The sequence below is a fragment of the Pseudopipra pipra genome, chromosome 1 (assembly GCF_036250125.1).
Source record: "Pseudopipra pipra isolate bDixPip1 chromosome 1, bDixPip1.hap1, whole genome shotgun sequence".
NCBI classification, from domain to species: Eukaryota; Metazoa; Chordata; class Aves; order Passeriformes; family Pipridae; genus Pseudopipra; species Pseudopipra pipra.
This window is the reverse complement of record NC_087549.1, coordinates 105,225,437-105,239,329: the sequence shown is the minus strand read 5'-3', so window position 1 is coordinate 105,239,329 and position 13,893 is coordinate 105,225,437. Positions and strand designations below refer to the sequence as shown.

General features: G+C 36.1%; 1 protein-coding gene across 1 annotated transcript in view; it reads right to left on the bottom strand.

Annotated features, from left to right (window-relative positions):
• CUL1 (cullin 1) overlaps positions 1 to 13,893 on the bottom strand; it is a 52,959-nt gene that overhangs the window by 13,136 nt on the left and 25,930 nt on the right. Inside the window, exons 3-9 of the mRNA XM_064668849.1 lie at positions 12,103 to 12,277; positions 11,035 to 11,202; positions 9,947 to 9,997; positions 8,889 to 8,979; positions 8,026 to 8,189; positions 4,572 to 4,734; positions 869 to 999 (exon numbers count right to left, since the gene is read on the bottom strand). Coding sequence (XP_064524919.1) covers positions 869 to 999; positions 4,572 to 4,734; positions 8,026 to 8,189; positions 8,889 to 8,979; positions 9,947 to 9,997; positions 11,035 to 11,202; positions 12,103 to 12,277 — 943 coding nt within the window. The remainder of the gene's footprint in view (positions 1 to 868; positions 1,000 to 4,571; positions 4,735 to 8,025; positions 8,190 to 8,888; positions 8,980 to 9,946; positions 9,998 to 11,034; positions 11,203 to 12,102; positions 12,278 to 13,893) is intronic.

The following is a 13,893-nucleotide window of genomic DNA, read 5'->3' as shown; positions in this document are numbered from 1 at the left end:
ATTTACCAGAATCTATATTCTATCCTGATTTTGCCTTGTGCAGTGTTTAATTATTTTTTTTCCTGGAAAATATCATATTGTCTATATATAGGCAGAAAGGTCAGCAAAGGGTTTAAACAACGTCATGTTTCCAAGATGCAACCCTAATGAATACAAATTAGTATTAGACATAAGTCTGAAATTACAATTATGGGATAAAAATCAAAAAACCGATTACATGGCTAAACGATTGCAGTGTTTCAGAAGGCCTGACTTGCTCCTTATATTGTGACCTTTCCAACCACTTCAGTTCCTTTTTCTTCTTATATTTCTCATTCTTTTCTAAAAAGCATAAAACCATGTACCAAAAAACTCAAACCAACAGATGCTTTCTCCAGACACTCCTACCCAAGTCAGAATTCTGTAAGACGATGAAATAAAATACAGTCCCCTGGAGATAATGCTTCTTGAAACAGTGGACTGTCAGGTGTATTTGTATTGTAAGTGTTGGGTGTTGTATCTGCACAGCCAGCTTTCCAAGCAGCATGACATCCTGACAGAGAGCAAAAACTCAGACAGAAACTCACCCTCCTCCCCAAAACCAAACCAAACCAAAAAAAAAACACTCCACCACACAAAACCCCCTCCCACCTAAACAAAACCAAAAAACACCTCCAAAACCCCCTCAAAACTCAAAGAGTAGTAATAAAGTGATATAACTGTTGTTCTAAACCTATTATCAACATTTAAGAATTGCCTACTACCTACAAATTAAATTAGTGAGAGGGAAAACATAAGCAAACCGGAAATTTTATCAGAAAGCATTCACTATCCTTTAATGTAAAACTGGCACCAACTGCACACAGATTTAGTTTGATGGGATACTTGCATTTAGAGCAGCTTCTCCACATTTTTCAATTGCAGCTAGACCCTGATTATGAATGTGGGTTTCCAAAAGCTTTTTCAGCTCTCCAAGGCCATCCTGGATTCGAGATACAAGGTTATACATGCGACCCAAGTCTGGAAAAGGCAAAAAAAAAAAAAAGAGGAAATCTAACAATTCCCATTTGCACTGGCTATGATTCCAATTCCTTATTTACAAGCTGCCAATAGGAATTAAACATCCACTGTCAACAAAAACACACATTCAACTGCTTCTGTAAAAAAACCAGAAAAAACTACAGTAAAAAATTATACAGTATAGCAAACCTTTGCACTCACCTGGAAAGCTAACACTAGTTAAAGAGAAAACAATCCTTTAATATTAATATGTTTTAGCTTCACCATGTGACATAAATCTCAAGACTATAAAAACCCCACTTGAATGGTAGAAAATTTACTTCTGATTTCTAGTTTTCATAGATTTAAAGCAATGATTGTTAAAATGCTCTTATTTACACAACATTCTGAAGTGTTCCCATGAATTAGAGACTGTTATTAGCATTACTGCTGGCTGTGCTACAACATTCTCCAGCCGACCACTGTCCTTTAAATCTTAATCTGAACAGGATAGTTCTCAGAGATCTAACACTACCTGTGGCCCTTTGTATATTAACACTTTTACTTTGGGCAGCATCAGTGGTAATGGTTGGAAATTTAAGGCAAAATGTTATGTCTTGATATGACCTTAGCAGATAAACTGAAACATCATAAATCAAATTTCTCTCAATAAAGCATTGTTAATAAGAGACGTTTCTTAAAAAAAAACCCCAAACTGATTATCAGTAGAAATAATTGTACCTGAAAGAAGAAAAGAGGTTATGAAAAGTATTACCATAGAACAAAACTAATAAAGGTAAAAATAAATTGGATGTCATTTCACATATGTTAAAACATCGCATTAAAAGCTCACCAGTTTTCAGCCAAGACTTTCCAAATCAACTGGTAATTCTGGGAAGTCTAATATTGAAGAGGGTTTTGGTTTTATTATTCAGTTTCAACAGGGTAGATGCTTTGTACCTTCTGAGTACAGAACTCTTTAAAATAAAAAGCAAACTTTAATATGACTGTAAACCAGGTATGCAAACCCACTAGTTATCCTCTTGCAATCTTGCCCTCACTGAACAGGCACTCAAGTGAAACAGTAAACAATCAGATTATTTACTGTACACTAATGAGGATATTTCACCTTGTCAATTCCATCTTAAGGTTGTCGGCTGCATCAAGCTCTTCTAAAGTGTAAGGACTTCTCTGAAGGGCTTATGAGCAATTTGTTACCACATGAGGATTATCAGATTAAACAAAACTGAGCAATAAAGAAGCTGGAGCTCTAACTAACTCTGAAATGCAACACACAGTTTGATGCCTTCTAATACAGAAGCGATGACATCTCAATTTAGATCAGTTTCTGTGTAACATTTTCTGTTCCTTAGAACTTTGTCAAACTTTTGGATTAGAAAAGGAAACTTTTTTTTCTGTGAAAACCATGATTGCAACCTGATGTTAACCTTTATAAGAACATAAGAATACTGTACAGAATTTTAGAAAAAAGATAGGAAAATAACGCCATGCACAGGTATAACAAGCTGCTGCCAGATCTATCCACAAGCAAGGATTCACAGGTTGGTCTATCAGGATGTCTATGTAAGGTGAAATAAGGAAGAGATGCCACAAAGCCTTGAGGAAGATTTGCTCAATGACTCCACCTACATTGTTACAGTCTGCTCCCAATAAACATAATTATTTCCTATAGGGATCATACTGATGTGAACAGGTGATACATGATGAATGTGTCCCACAACCTTTATAACCACTTTATCAGTTGCACAATGAGATTAAAAAGTTACAGAACACCAACAGGAGTGGCCTGTAATATGATATGCTTAAGCACAGTTCACATGGGAGGACCTCAAAACCAGTGCGTACTTTCAAGAGCAAAGCAGTATATATTTTAACTGAGAGCAAGAAGTTTTTATTGTAAGTTTAGGATAGTCTATAAAAGGCTATGTTAGCATATCACAAATTTGAGAATGAACTGATTAGAGTGACTAAAGAATGAACTATCAGACAATCTTTCAAAATAAATGTTTCTAATCTTGAGGCTTTGTGAAACTTAGAAAAGGGGTAGGGAACTACTGTAATTTGCACAAGTGAAGCCCAATAAGAGAAAAGAAAATATTTTGAAAAAGAAGAAGAAAATCGAGTGTTTTAAAAGACCTAACTTATCTTAGAAATAACCTAAATGAAAGTAAAACCAAAGACATACAACTAGACAGTGCCCAAGACACAAGATACTCCTTTTCTTTTTTTTCACCCTGAAAACTTACAGAATTGTCACTACAGTAAGTGACTGTATTAAAGGCTCACATAACCCATGAGCTTGATAAAAGGGGAAAAAAAGCCTGTGAAGGCCTCCTGAGTCCAAAACACCCCCTTTCTTGCTTATTCTACTACTACTTCGATTGTCAGAAGTCATTTATAAAGTCATTTATTCCAATTAGAAAGTAAATATTTACAAAGACGAACATTTGACTCTTAAATACTAGTACAGAATATTTATATTTGAATCAGCTAGCTTCTGACCTACTAATCATGCTGAATTGCCCTCTTCAGTTTTGAATCATCTCTTAGTTATCAACATGACTATTACAGTAATAATTCATAGTTGCTATTTTGAGACTGATATATAATGAGACAGTCATAGTTGCAATCCAAAACTTTCAAGTGAATACTATCATCATTAGTAACTTTATCATAGTATCTCTTAAATCCTTAAAAGCAGTATTTCAGCTACAGAGCCTTACTCTGACTTCAAATATAGATTTAATTAATTCCCCAACTGGAAAATCAGAAACATTACTCACCCTTACCATCTGCACGATCCACAGGAATTACCTGCCCCTAGTTGTGACTTACTTTGTGCTATGTATTAACTTCCGAAGAAACTCGTAAAAACCAATACAATTGACAATTCCTTAAAGATACCTAAACTTTGATAATCTTCACTTTTGTTAGAGGAACTGCTGAAGAAGACTTTATTCAATGTATTCTCAATGATGATATAAAGTCGATCCATTAGTAACACTTAAGACTCATTTTCACAGCTAAAATTAACTCATCAATTAGTAATTTACACCCTTTCCTTGTGCTGATATGGGGTTTTATGTATTTTATATAGTCTGTTTAAAAGTTACTTATTTGCTTCTATTCCTCTTTTCACATTTCCTATACATAATTCCAAATACTTTAGATTTTAAAATTCTCACTGATGACTCAGAAAGATCCATGGATTAAACTGAAACAGCTGGGAAGAGCAATGATCTGTTTTTCATCTCCCATCTCTCTCACATATACTTCAGCTCTTGGTGGAAGGGTGGCCCCAGTGCTCTTGAAGCTCTTCCAGCCATGTTAATAGAAATCAAACTAGTGATGTTCTGCCTTAATATTTGGGATTGGGATAGGTTCCTTGAAGCAATATTATCAGTCATCCCAATTTAATCAAAACCTGCTTGTCAATCAGTTTAGTGACTATCTTTTCTCTTAATCTAATTCCTGAACAAATCATATTTAGCCAGCACCAGATTTTACATTATTCACAAATCATCAGGGAGGAGAGCTCTAAGCCTAAAACCAATGTTTGAGAATCTCCTTACCTTCATTTTTGTCAGCATCCAACAAATTCTGGAACTCTGTATGAAATATCTCCAGATGTTTTTCAATAAGTACTTGCTCACATTTTCGTGCTAACTCATCTTGTGTGCTCTCATGGAGATATACCTGAACTCTACGCTGTTCCTCAAGAAGGCGAGCTTCAGCCTACAGAACATACAGAGGGAAACATGAAACCTCCATGGAAGGCAGAACAGGAATCCAACAGCAGAAAACAGATAAAATAATCTAGAAACGGCAAAATAATCTAGAAAACAACAATAAAAAAATCAAACCTCTCACTAATGTGGTGTTATGGACCACCTACTCAAGCAGTTGTTTTTCTGGAAATCATAACATATGTTTGGAATCGATGCTTATGTTGATGATAATATTATGTACTGTTTAAATGGTGGGGGAGAATCACAGCAAGACTGTTTTCCCATTGCTTCTGAATAAGAAGTTTACAGATGGAAATCTGCTGTCAGAAAAAGAGAAAGCTGCTGACATGAGATGCTGGCAGTTTTAGAATCAGAAAGCTCACCAGCTACAGGGGTAGTTTTGTTTAAGACAAACATGAATATATTTCATGCCTCCACAAAACTAAAAGGCAGAAAACTACAATTTAACAGTATGCCTATGACAAATTTATTTGAATGATCTCATCTACATTCTTACACAGAAAAGCTTCCCAATAAACTACAATCATTTAAATTATACTAGCATTTAACTTGGCATATGAAATGCTACATATGCATATCTTCCTGGCAAACTAAAATTTTAAATGTCACTTGAGGAATAGTACCTACGCCAAAATGTAAAACTGAAATTGTTTATATAACAATTATCTCTATTTTGTTTGGGAAAGTGTTAAAGATTTGCTTTACAAGCCATCTCTAATTGCAGCACATTATTAGGGATAAAGTGTGTATGTCCTCTTATCAGTCCAAATTATTTAAATTAGCAGTGTCCCCAAGAAAATGACATTAGGTTAATTCAGTTTCCTAGTATGTCAGATTATCAACTAAGCATGAAAGATCATAATACGGACAACAAAAAAAGTAACAATTCCACTGCATCATACTTAGACAGCTTTAAATAATCTCACCCACTGTTAGCTTCACTTCTTTCTGTAATGATTTTGCACTTAAGTTCTTGTGAAATGGTCCTGGATTACTGTCTCCTCGAGCTAAACCAGTACTGATTAAAATATAGGAAATGAAATCAACAGTTTGGGAAGGAATATAAGCTCCTGCTTCAGAGTACTTGCTAGTTTCTTACCAGTATGGAGTAACAATCTTTACTGACAGCAAATAGCAGCAAATCTTTCTGATGAACACTGGGGACTGGAATCAGACTAGTAGTTCTACTGATCTTGTATTTAAGCAATTCTGTACTTCTGTAGTTCAGGAAATTCTGCTGCTTCTAATGCTGCTTCTTAAAATATCCTTAGACCATCACTTTTAACATTAACAGTAAACTCTCACTTTCAGCTCCTTTATGAAAAGAAATATTTACTCTGACTTCATGTTTGCTTATGGTCTCATTTTTTTTGTGTTCTTATAATTCCATTTTCCTTTTAAAGTCACATTTCAGAAAGAAGGGAAAAATAATTAGTTCACACAAAATATTTTCACCTGCTTTAACTATAGTGATCAAAAGTTCAGTTTCAGACTATATTTCAAGGGACAGTCTTAAAAAATACTGACCTTTTTCCCTACAGCACATCAGGCTATGCCAGCTTTACTCATGAGTTCTGGCCTGAGAAGAAAAATTCACATTCCTTCTAAACTCAGTAAGTCTGCCTGTATAACTATAGACACAAATCCTAATTCTAATTAAGATTTCATTGAGTATTCTACAAGAAACAACCACAATTCTACTATAACATGGTAACAGTGATGTTATGCTGGTGTGCACTAAGGTACTCCAACAGGTTTCTTTTTATTTTCCGATGCTATTTATGCCCAGTCAGAACTTAATGTACAGTGCTTCAGGGAGAATGTCAAGTAAGCGTACTAACAGCAGATTACTCCGTCTGCAGTTCATGCTTCCAACAGATTACTTTTAAGATCTTATAACCACTAGTCTATAAGGAGATGCCAAGACTGCTCAAATAGCTTGTATACATCTCTACTATACTAATTTGAGCAGAGACTTAAGGCTACACATTTTCTTGCTGAAGATCTGCCCTGTCTTCTGCCAAGTTTATAAGGGCTTTCAGCTTCAACATCAGCTTCTAGCAGTGATTTGCTCTTTTGCGGATTTTTGAAGACCTGAGGATTGTTTGGGGTATTAATAAGTTATTTCTACTTGCCACTAATCTCCAGTTCTTGAAATAGCAATGACCTTCAGACAGCTTTTTACTATCCTGTACCAAGGAAGCCTGGATGAGCCAGTCATTCAGGTTATGAATGACCGAAATTCCCTTACTCCCTTTTTACACGTATATTAGGATGAAAGTTAAGACAAGAAATTAAAATGGAAGTAGCAAAAAATAATTAATTCGACAACAGAAAAGTAAACATAGGTAGGTTGGCTAATTACTGGGCAACTATCTCAACAGACTAAAGGCATGATTCATTTTACTATGTTATATCAAGGACTCTCCCACTTTTTTTTCTTGGTTAATTCATTGACTCTAATGCCAAGAGTCAAGAGAGGATGTGTTCCGTGGTAAAAAGCATTGCACAAAAGATACTGCATGGAGGGATGTGTATCTGCATATCACATACTCAAAAAACTCTTATTTTTTAACTAAGCTGAAAGGGAAAAAACAAGCAGCAATTCAGAAAGTAAAGAAATGTGCTGAGAAAAATATACAAAGCAGCACATGTCCAAGACGGAAGATGACCTATGTATTTCACATTTAGTAAGACTGATCCAATAACCAGGCTAGAAATAGTCAATGTTTATCCTGTTTGCTCTTAGTTGCTCTGTCTGGGATTCCCAAAAGCAGAGACTAGTCAAGACTTTAAATCTGGCCTCTGTTGATCAGAAGTAACTGCGTAAGGTTCATTACAATGAAATATTCTGAGAGAATTAAAGTTCATTAATGATCTATTTCCTTGGCCAGCTTGGTCAGGAAGAGATTCCAATAAATGTGCCAACACACAGTTCCTGTACAGGAACAGTCAACCTGTAGGTTTAAAGCAAAATTATTGTTTTAGTGTCTTGAAGTCTAACAAAATGTGAATTTATTTTAACATTCTCTTCTGTTTTGCCCATTAAGAATGTTTCAAACTTCCACTGTACTTCCTGAAATGCAGCAAAGGAGACAAACTTCAGACCAGATAAACACAGAAGCAAATCACTACAGGGAAAAAGAGCTAACTCTTCCTGTCAAAAAACCAGCATTTTAAGAAATTGATAATAAAAGCCTAGAATTTATATTATTTTACCTCTAAAAAATACCTGTATCCAGAAAAACTTAATCACAAAGCTGATTAAGTAACTTACCTTCTTCATATACTCTGTGACTGGGTTCTGTTGCAAGAATTCAGTACTTTCCCGTGTATAAAATCTCTCTGTGTCAGCAAGAAACTGAGATTCAAAGGATTCTTTATAGACAGTTAGTGTAGGTCCTTTTGCAAATGCATCATCTTCATTCAGCCCCAGCTCCACTACATGAAAAAAAAAACAAAAACAAAAAAACCCAAGTAATGCCAAAATTGTTTTTTATGAAGTGGTCTCTTGCAAATAAACGAAGTACACTCCTTCTGACTTAGATGAAGGTAATGGATTGGGACTGTATCAATGCCACTTTTAAAAACTTTTAAAAATACACACTGATTTTGCACTTACACAATAACCAACACAAGACATTACTCATGTAAATTTCATTTTTGGATACATTTCTTAAATGGATTATAGGATTTGGAAAACTCTGCAAACTCAGAAGCTAGTTCAAATTTTCCCCCAGATTATATGCTTTTGTTTTTATTAATGAAACCTATAATCTGGATGGCAAAATTCTCAATGTCATGCAAATGGGAAAAAAAAAAAACCACTCTGCTTTGTAAACTACTATACTTCTCCCCTTCCAGATTTAGGTTCTAAATAACAGATTTGTAAACAATGAACACTCTTGTCCATCGGTTGCTCTTTCAAGTATTACAAATATGGTATAACCAACTGTAATTGTACCAAGTGTCAGTACAAATATGAAGTTAAAAAACACATAACTGTATTTAAGTCACTATAAAAAAAAAAATCTTTATTGGACATCCGAGGAGGTGGGATGGTACTTCCAGGCTCTGATAGGGTACCTATATTTACTTATTCTTAAGAAAATAATAGAACCTTAAAGAAATCTCATTTACCATAGGATTGTACAACTCCACTGATCAGCCTTGTATTGATAGTTTCACCATTTCTTTCCTTTTCAATCAATTTCAACACCGCATTTGTTACCTTAGAAAACAGGAATTAAAAGTAAGTCAAGCACAGAAAAAGCAGCTGGCAGATCAAGCACAGTATTTAATCAGGACTGTATTCCTATACTGAAGACAAGTCAAGCCCCTTGAAAACAACATTTAAAGAGATCTGAACATATGAAATTCCTACAGAGTATGTTACACCTTTAACTTATATAACATAATTACAGTCTGATTAATGGTCATATATATATGGGTATTAAAGTGCTTAGTCTTTTTTCTTCATCTTTTTTTTTTTTTTAATTTCAGAAAAGCACCTTCTAAGCCAACCTTCTTTTGTTTTATACCTAAAAGACAAGACGACTCTGTGGCAAGAGCTGAACTCACCACCTGTTCTTTACACAAATGATCTGCTGCAACTACTTCATCATGAAGTACTGGTAAGTGAAATCAACATACATACATACCTGAAAATTGTGGTGGAACGTCTGGTTTTATATTGTGTTGATTTAAAGAATTTAAAATATTTGGTTGACCTGAATCTCCCAGGCACAGTGTAGATTTAACAATTCACAGTAACATCAGAAAAGACCAAAATCCCTGCCTGTCACTATCTATTCTCATAAAATCTTGACTCTCAAACCTTAAGACATGACTGTCATCAGCCCTGATTCCTGCATGGCTTAGAAACAGCTAAAGTTGCTACTTCATTTAAAATGAGTCTCCTTAGCTTTTTTTTAAAAAAAAGACAAGGGTCCTCTCAGCAGAGAGATTAACAGAACAGTCTTGGTTATCAAGGTTCAATCATACACACAGAGAAAGGCCTATTCCCTCAAATATTTATCTTTTTTAACATCACAAAAGAGAAGCAGAGGGCTCCCTTTTATTTTCAGGGTTTGTGCCCCTCCCATCCTCCAAATTCTCTCTGAAGCAGTTACTAACAATATACAAAACTAACCCAATAAAATAACACTATAATAATAATAATATATTTATATATATACCTGCTTATTTAATGGTCTGAATAAGCAGTCTCTCCAGGTCACCAAGGCAAGCTAGAAGGAAAGGAAAGGAGGTGAAAGATGGAATAAAAATATTTACATATACACATATACATGCAGGATAACTTCTTAAAGAAAGCTGATATAGTATGCTAAATAATCAGAACTTTTAAAATTATTGTATTTTGGCACACACATTTCTCAATCAACAAGACTGTTTCACACCTAAATTACCACTTGCTTTATTATTAACTCTACCTTTTCTGACAGCGATCCACTGCCAACTGTGAAAACTAACAAAGCCAGGAAATTACTTTGACAACATACAGCTTTTTTTCTCGGCAATTACCAGGCTGACACAGTCTCTTAGCATTAGGCTGGTAAAGTTAAGAGGAAGGGAACTAAGGATACCAACTGTTTTTCTACTATATGCAAAGTTATTTTAGTGGAGCAGTAAAACACTACATCAGTTTCCTAATGCTACACCAGCAAGGACCACAATTATCATTTCTAAAAAACCTAAACAACAAACTTTTAGTTATCTGAGATACAGCACTTCTGCTAAGTTCTTCTCTTATTTATATTACTTTACATTACAAAAAAAATTATCAAGATCACATATCAATCTTTCAGAACTGTACCAAAATAACTTACACTACAAACCAAATGTTGACTGAATCTTAGCAGCTTGAATGCTAAAAAATTTGAAGAGATGTATTGAAGTCATCAGAAAAAAACTGCAATTTACTTCTTCATTTGGTATTTGAAACACTTGGCTGAATTCTAAGTGGAACGACAAGGCCACACTGATGCACACAGACAGTGGTATAAGCAGCAAATATTCAGACAGACAACCCTCAACAGTCTAATACTGCAAGTCTCAATACATACAAGGCAGATTGAACATCTCACAGGCTGAGACCCTTGGAATTTTTACAAATATACTGGGGTGGGAGTATGGAAGGAAGGGAGATTTCCACTTTGCTCAACTTCTATGAACTTCCTATGAGATTCAAGCAGCAATCTGCAGGATGATAATGCAAACATGACAGATGGAATAGATAAATTGCTCCCTTCAAAAAGCTACTTACTGAATAAATTTCATATATTCCTTTACGACCTTCATCGCACTCACGACGAACCCAGTGTCGATTGAGGTAGGCACATATCCCATTCAATACTTTGCTTGAAAACCTATAATCTTCCCACTGTTGAGTGTAGAATTTCAGCACACTCTCATCCATCAAATCTTCACCATCCTAAAATAACAACAGTTTACCAGTACTGTTGGGCAATTTCAAGGTAAAACCAAGATATATAAGGGTGTACAAACTGACTGCGTAATTAACCTACACCATGCAATGTATTCATAGGGAACATAAGTGTTAATACATCTAGTTCTACATTAATAAAGCACAAAGCCAGATTTTGGAATTAATGAGATTTTGGAAATAAAATGCTGGGAAAAAAATGCACAGCATAGACAAAGGTCCAGAAGATACTCCTGTCCCTCCTGTGGGAGAGAGCATGAGGCCACTATGTTACAATCAAGCAGTGACACTGATGGGTGCACCAGGTAATGCATTCAGAATGACAACCTCCATAAAATGTACCACCCATTCCCACTGTTGCTCCTTGGGGAGCTGAAACCAGTAAGCATGGATGGGAGAGAAGTAATAATGAAGTAAACGGGTAGTAGATGAAGCTCCACATTCAAGAAAACAGGTGTGGCATAATATTTCCTTTTCTTAAGAAAAACAAAAAAAGGAAAGATAAAATTTTAAAGTTCAAGTGTCTTTCCAAACTGGACCTCTACAGCCTGAATGGACAAGGGAATAAAACCATGAGTACATTCTGGATAATGTTAAAATACAAGACAGCTTAAGACGGCATGTAACAGTACTTCTCTAAAACACAAGAATGCTGTTTTGGTTTGATGGGGAAAAGCAGCTCACAGGTACAACTTAGCAACTGAGGTAAAGCCTATAAAACATTCTAGTGGCTAATGGAGACAAAAGCAGATTTCAAGATTATTCTTTTTTTTTTTTTTTTTTACTTCCAGTGGCTGCATACACTTCTAGGTTTGTTGATACAAGCTTTTCTCAACCTAGCCCCTATTACTTACTACAAGTGCAGATCAATCTCACGTCCCATCTTACCTTAAGGAGATTTGTCAAGTAGTTCTTCAGAAATTCTTTTAGCCGTTTGTACAACTCCAAGCCAACAAACTGAGCACCTCCAGGTGTCTGGCCCTTTTTTGATTTAGAAGGAGGTACTCCAGCTCCCCGTGCTTGATTAGACTGGTGTACACTGGTACAGTAGTTATAAACATGACTGACAGAAGCGTTAAGGAACACATATGTACCAGTGTAAGACATTAAAAATAAAATGAAAAACTACGTTCATTTCAATAAGCTGCTACTTATATGACTTAAAACATAGTACATTACAAGATGCATTAGGCCACATCAAATCATACCAAAGCTAAGAAAATGAAGTAATTTTCAGCAGAGTTATCTGCAGTAGAAACCTCTAAAACTGCTGAGAGCACTGCAAGTACTAACCTCAACACCAAATTTACCTAACACTTACTTAACAAGATCACCAAGAAAACAAAGCAGTGGAATTTGCTGATAAGGTTATTTTCAACATTTAAATGGAATTTATTTGATGTATTATATTGGCCTTCTACAAATACATAAGCTTTCATTTGAACTGGAAGAAATTTCAACACTAACCCTCAAGCAACATTCAGTACTTGAAAACATAGAGAATATTTTTGCATTCTTTCAAACACAATCCTTTATAAAACATTTGTCCACTTAACACTGGCAGACAGGGCACAAACCTGGAAAGCAGTAATGGTGAAAAACATGTACATTTAAAAGATTAATAAATAAAGATTAATAAATAAATAATGGAACCCAATTTTAGGCTACAAGTATAATCCCAACATTTAAGTGTAAAATCACAGACTCATAGAATTGCGTAGGTAAGAAAAGACCTCTAAGATGAGTCAAAAGATTAACCTGGCGCATCCAAGTCCACCACTAAACCACTTCTCTAATCACCACGTCTATGGGTCTTTTAAATACCTCCAGAGACAGTGATTCCACCAGCTGCTCCTCACAGGACTTGTGCTCTAGACCTTTCACCAGATCTGTTGCCCTTCTCTGGACGTGCTCCAGCACCTTAAAGTCTTTTGTATAGCGAGGGGACCAAAACTGAACACAGGATCTGAGCTTCAGCTTCACCAGTGCCAAGTACAGAGGGACAATCACTTCCCTGGTCCTGCTGGCCCCACTATTGCTGATACAGGCCAGGATGCCATTGGCCTTCTTGGCCACCTGGGCACACTGCTGGCTCATGTTCAGTCAGCTGTCAAACAGAACCCCCAGGTCCCTTTCTGCTGGGCAGCTTTCCAGCCATTCTTCCCCCAAACTGTAGTGCTGCCTGGGGTTGTTGTGACTGAAGTGCAGGATCCAGCACTTCTCCTTGTTGAACCTCATACCACTGGCCTTGGCCCATTGACCCAGCCTGTCCAGATCCCTCTGCAGAGGCTTCCTACCCTCCAGCAGATCAACACACTCACCTAACTTGGTGTCCTGTGCAAACTGACTGAAGGTGTACTTGATTCCCTCGTCTCAGTCATCAGTGAAGATATTACACTGAACTGGTGCTGGTACTGAGCCCTGGGGAAGAACATTTGTGACTGGCTGCCTGTTGGTTGCCCATGCTGCATGCACTGACACAGATTCACTTGGGTTACTGAACCCAGGGTGATCCAGGGTGAAAAGCTCTAATTCTTATGCAACCAGGCAATTCTGTGGTTTCTAACAGATCAGTGACCCTTTTGTCTTTGCTGTCACATGGATCTCTATCCCCTACCTCAACTGAGATGGTAGACTGAAGGATCTCACTAGCATGCTACCCCTTAAACATTGGTGCTG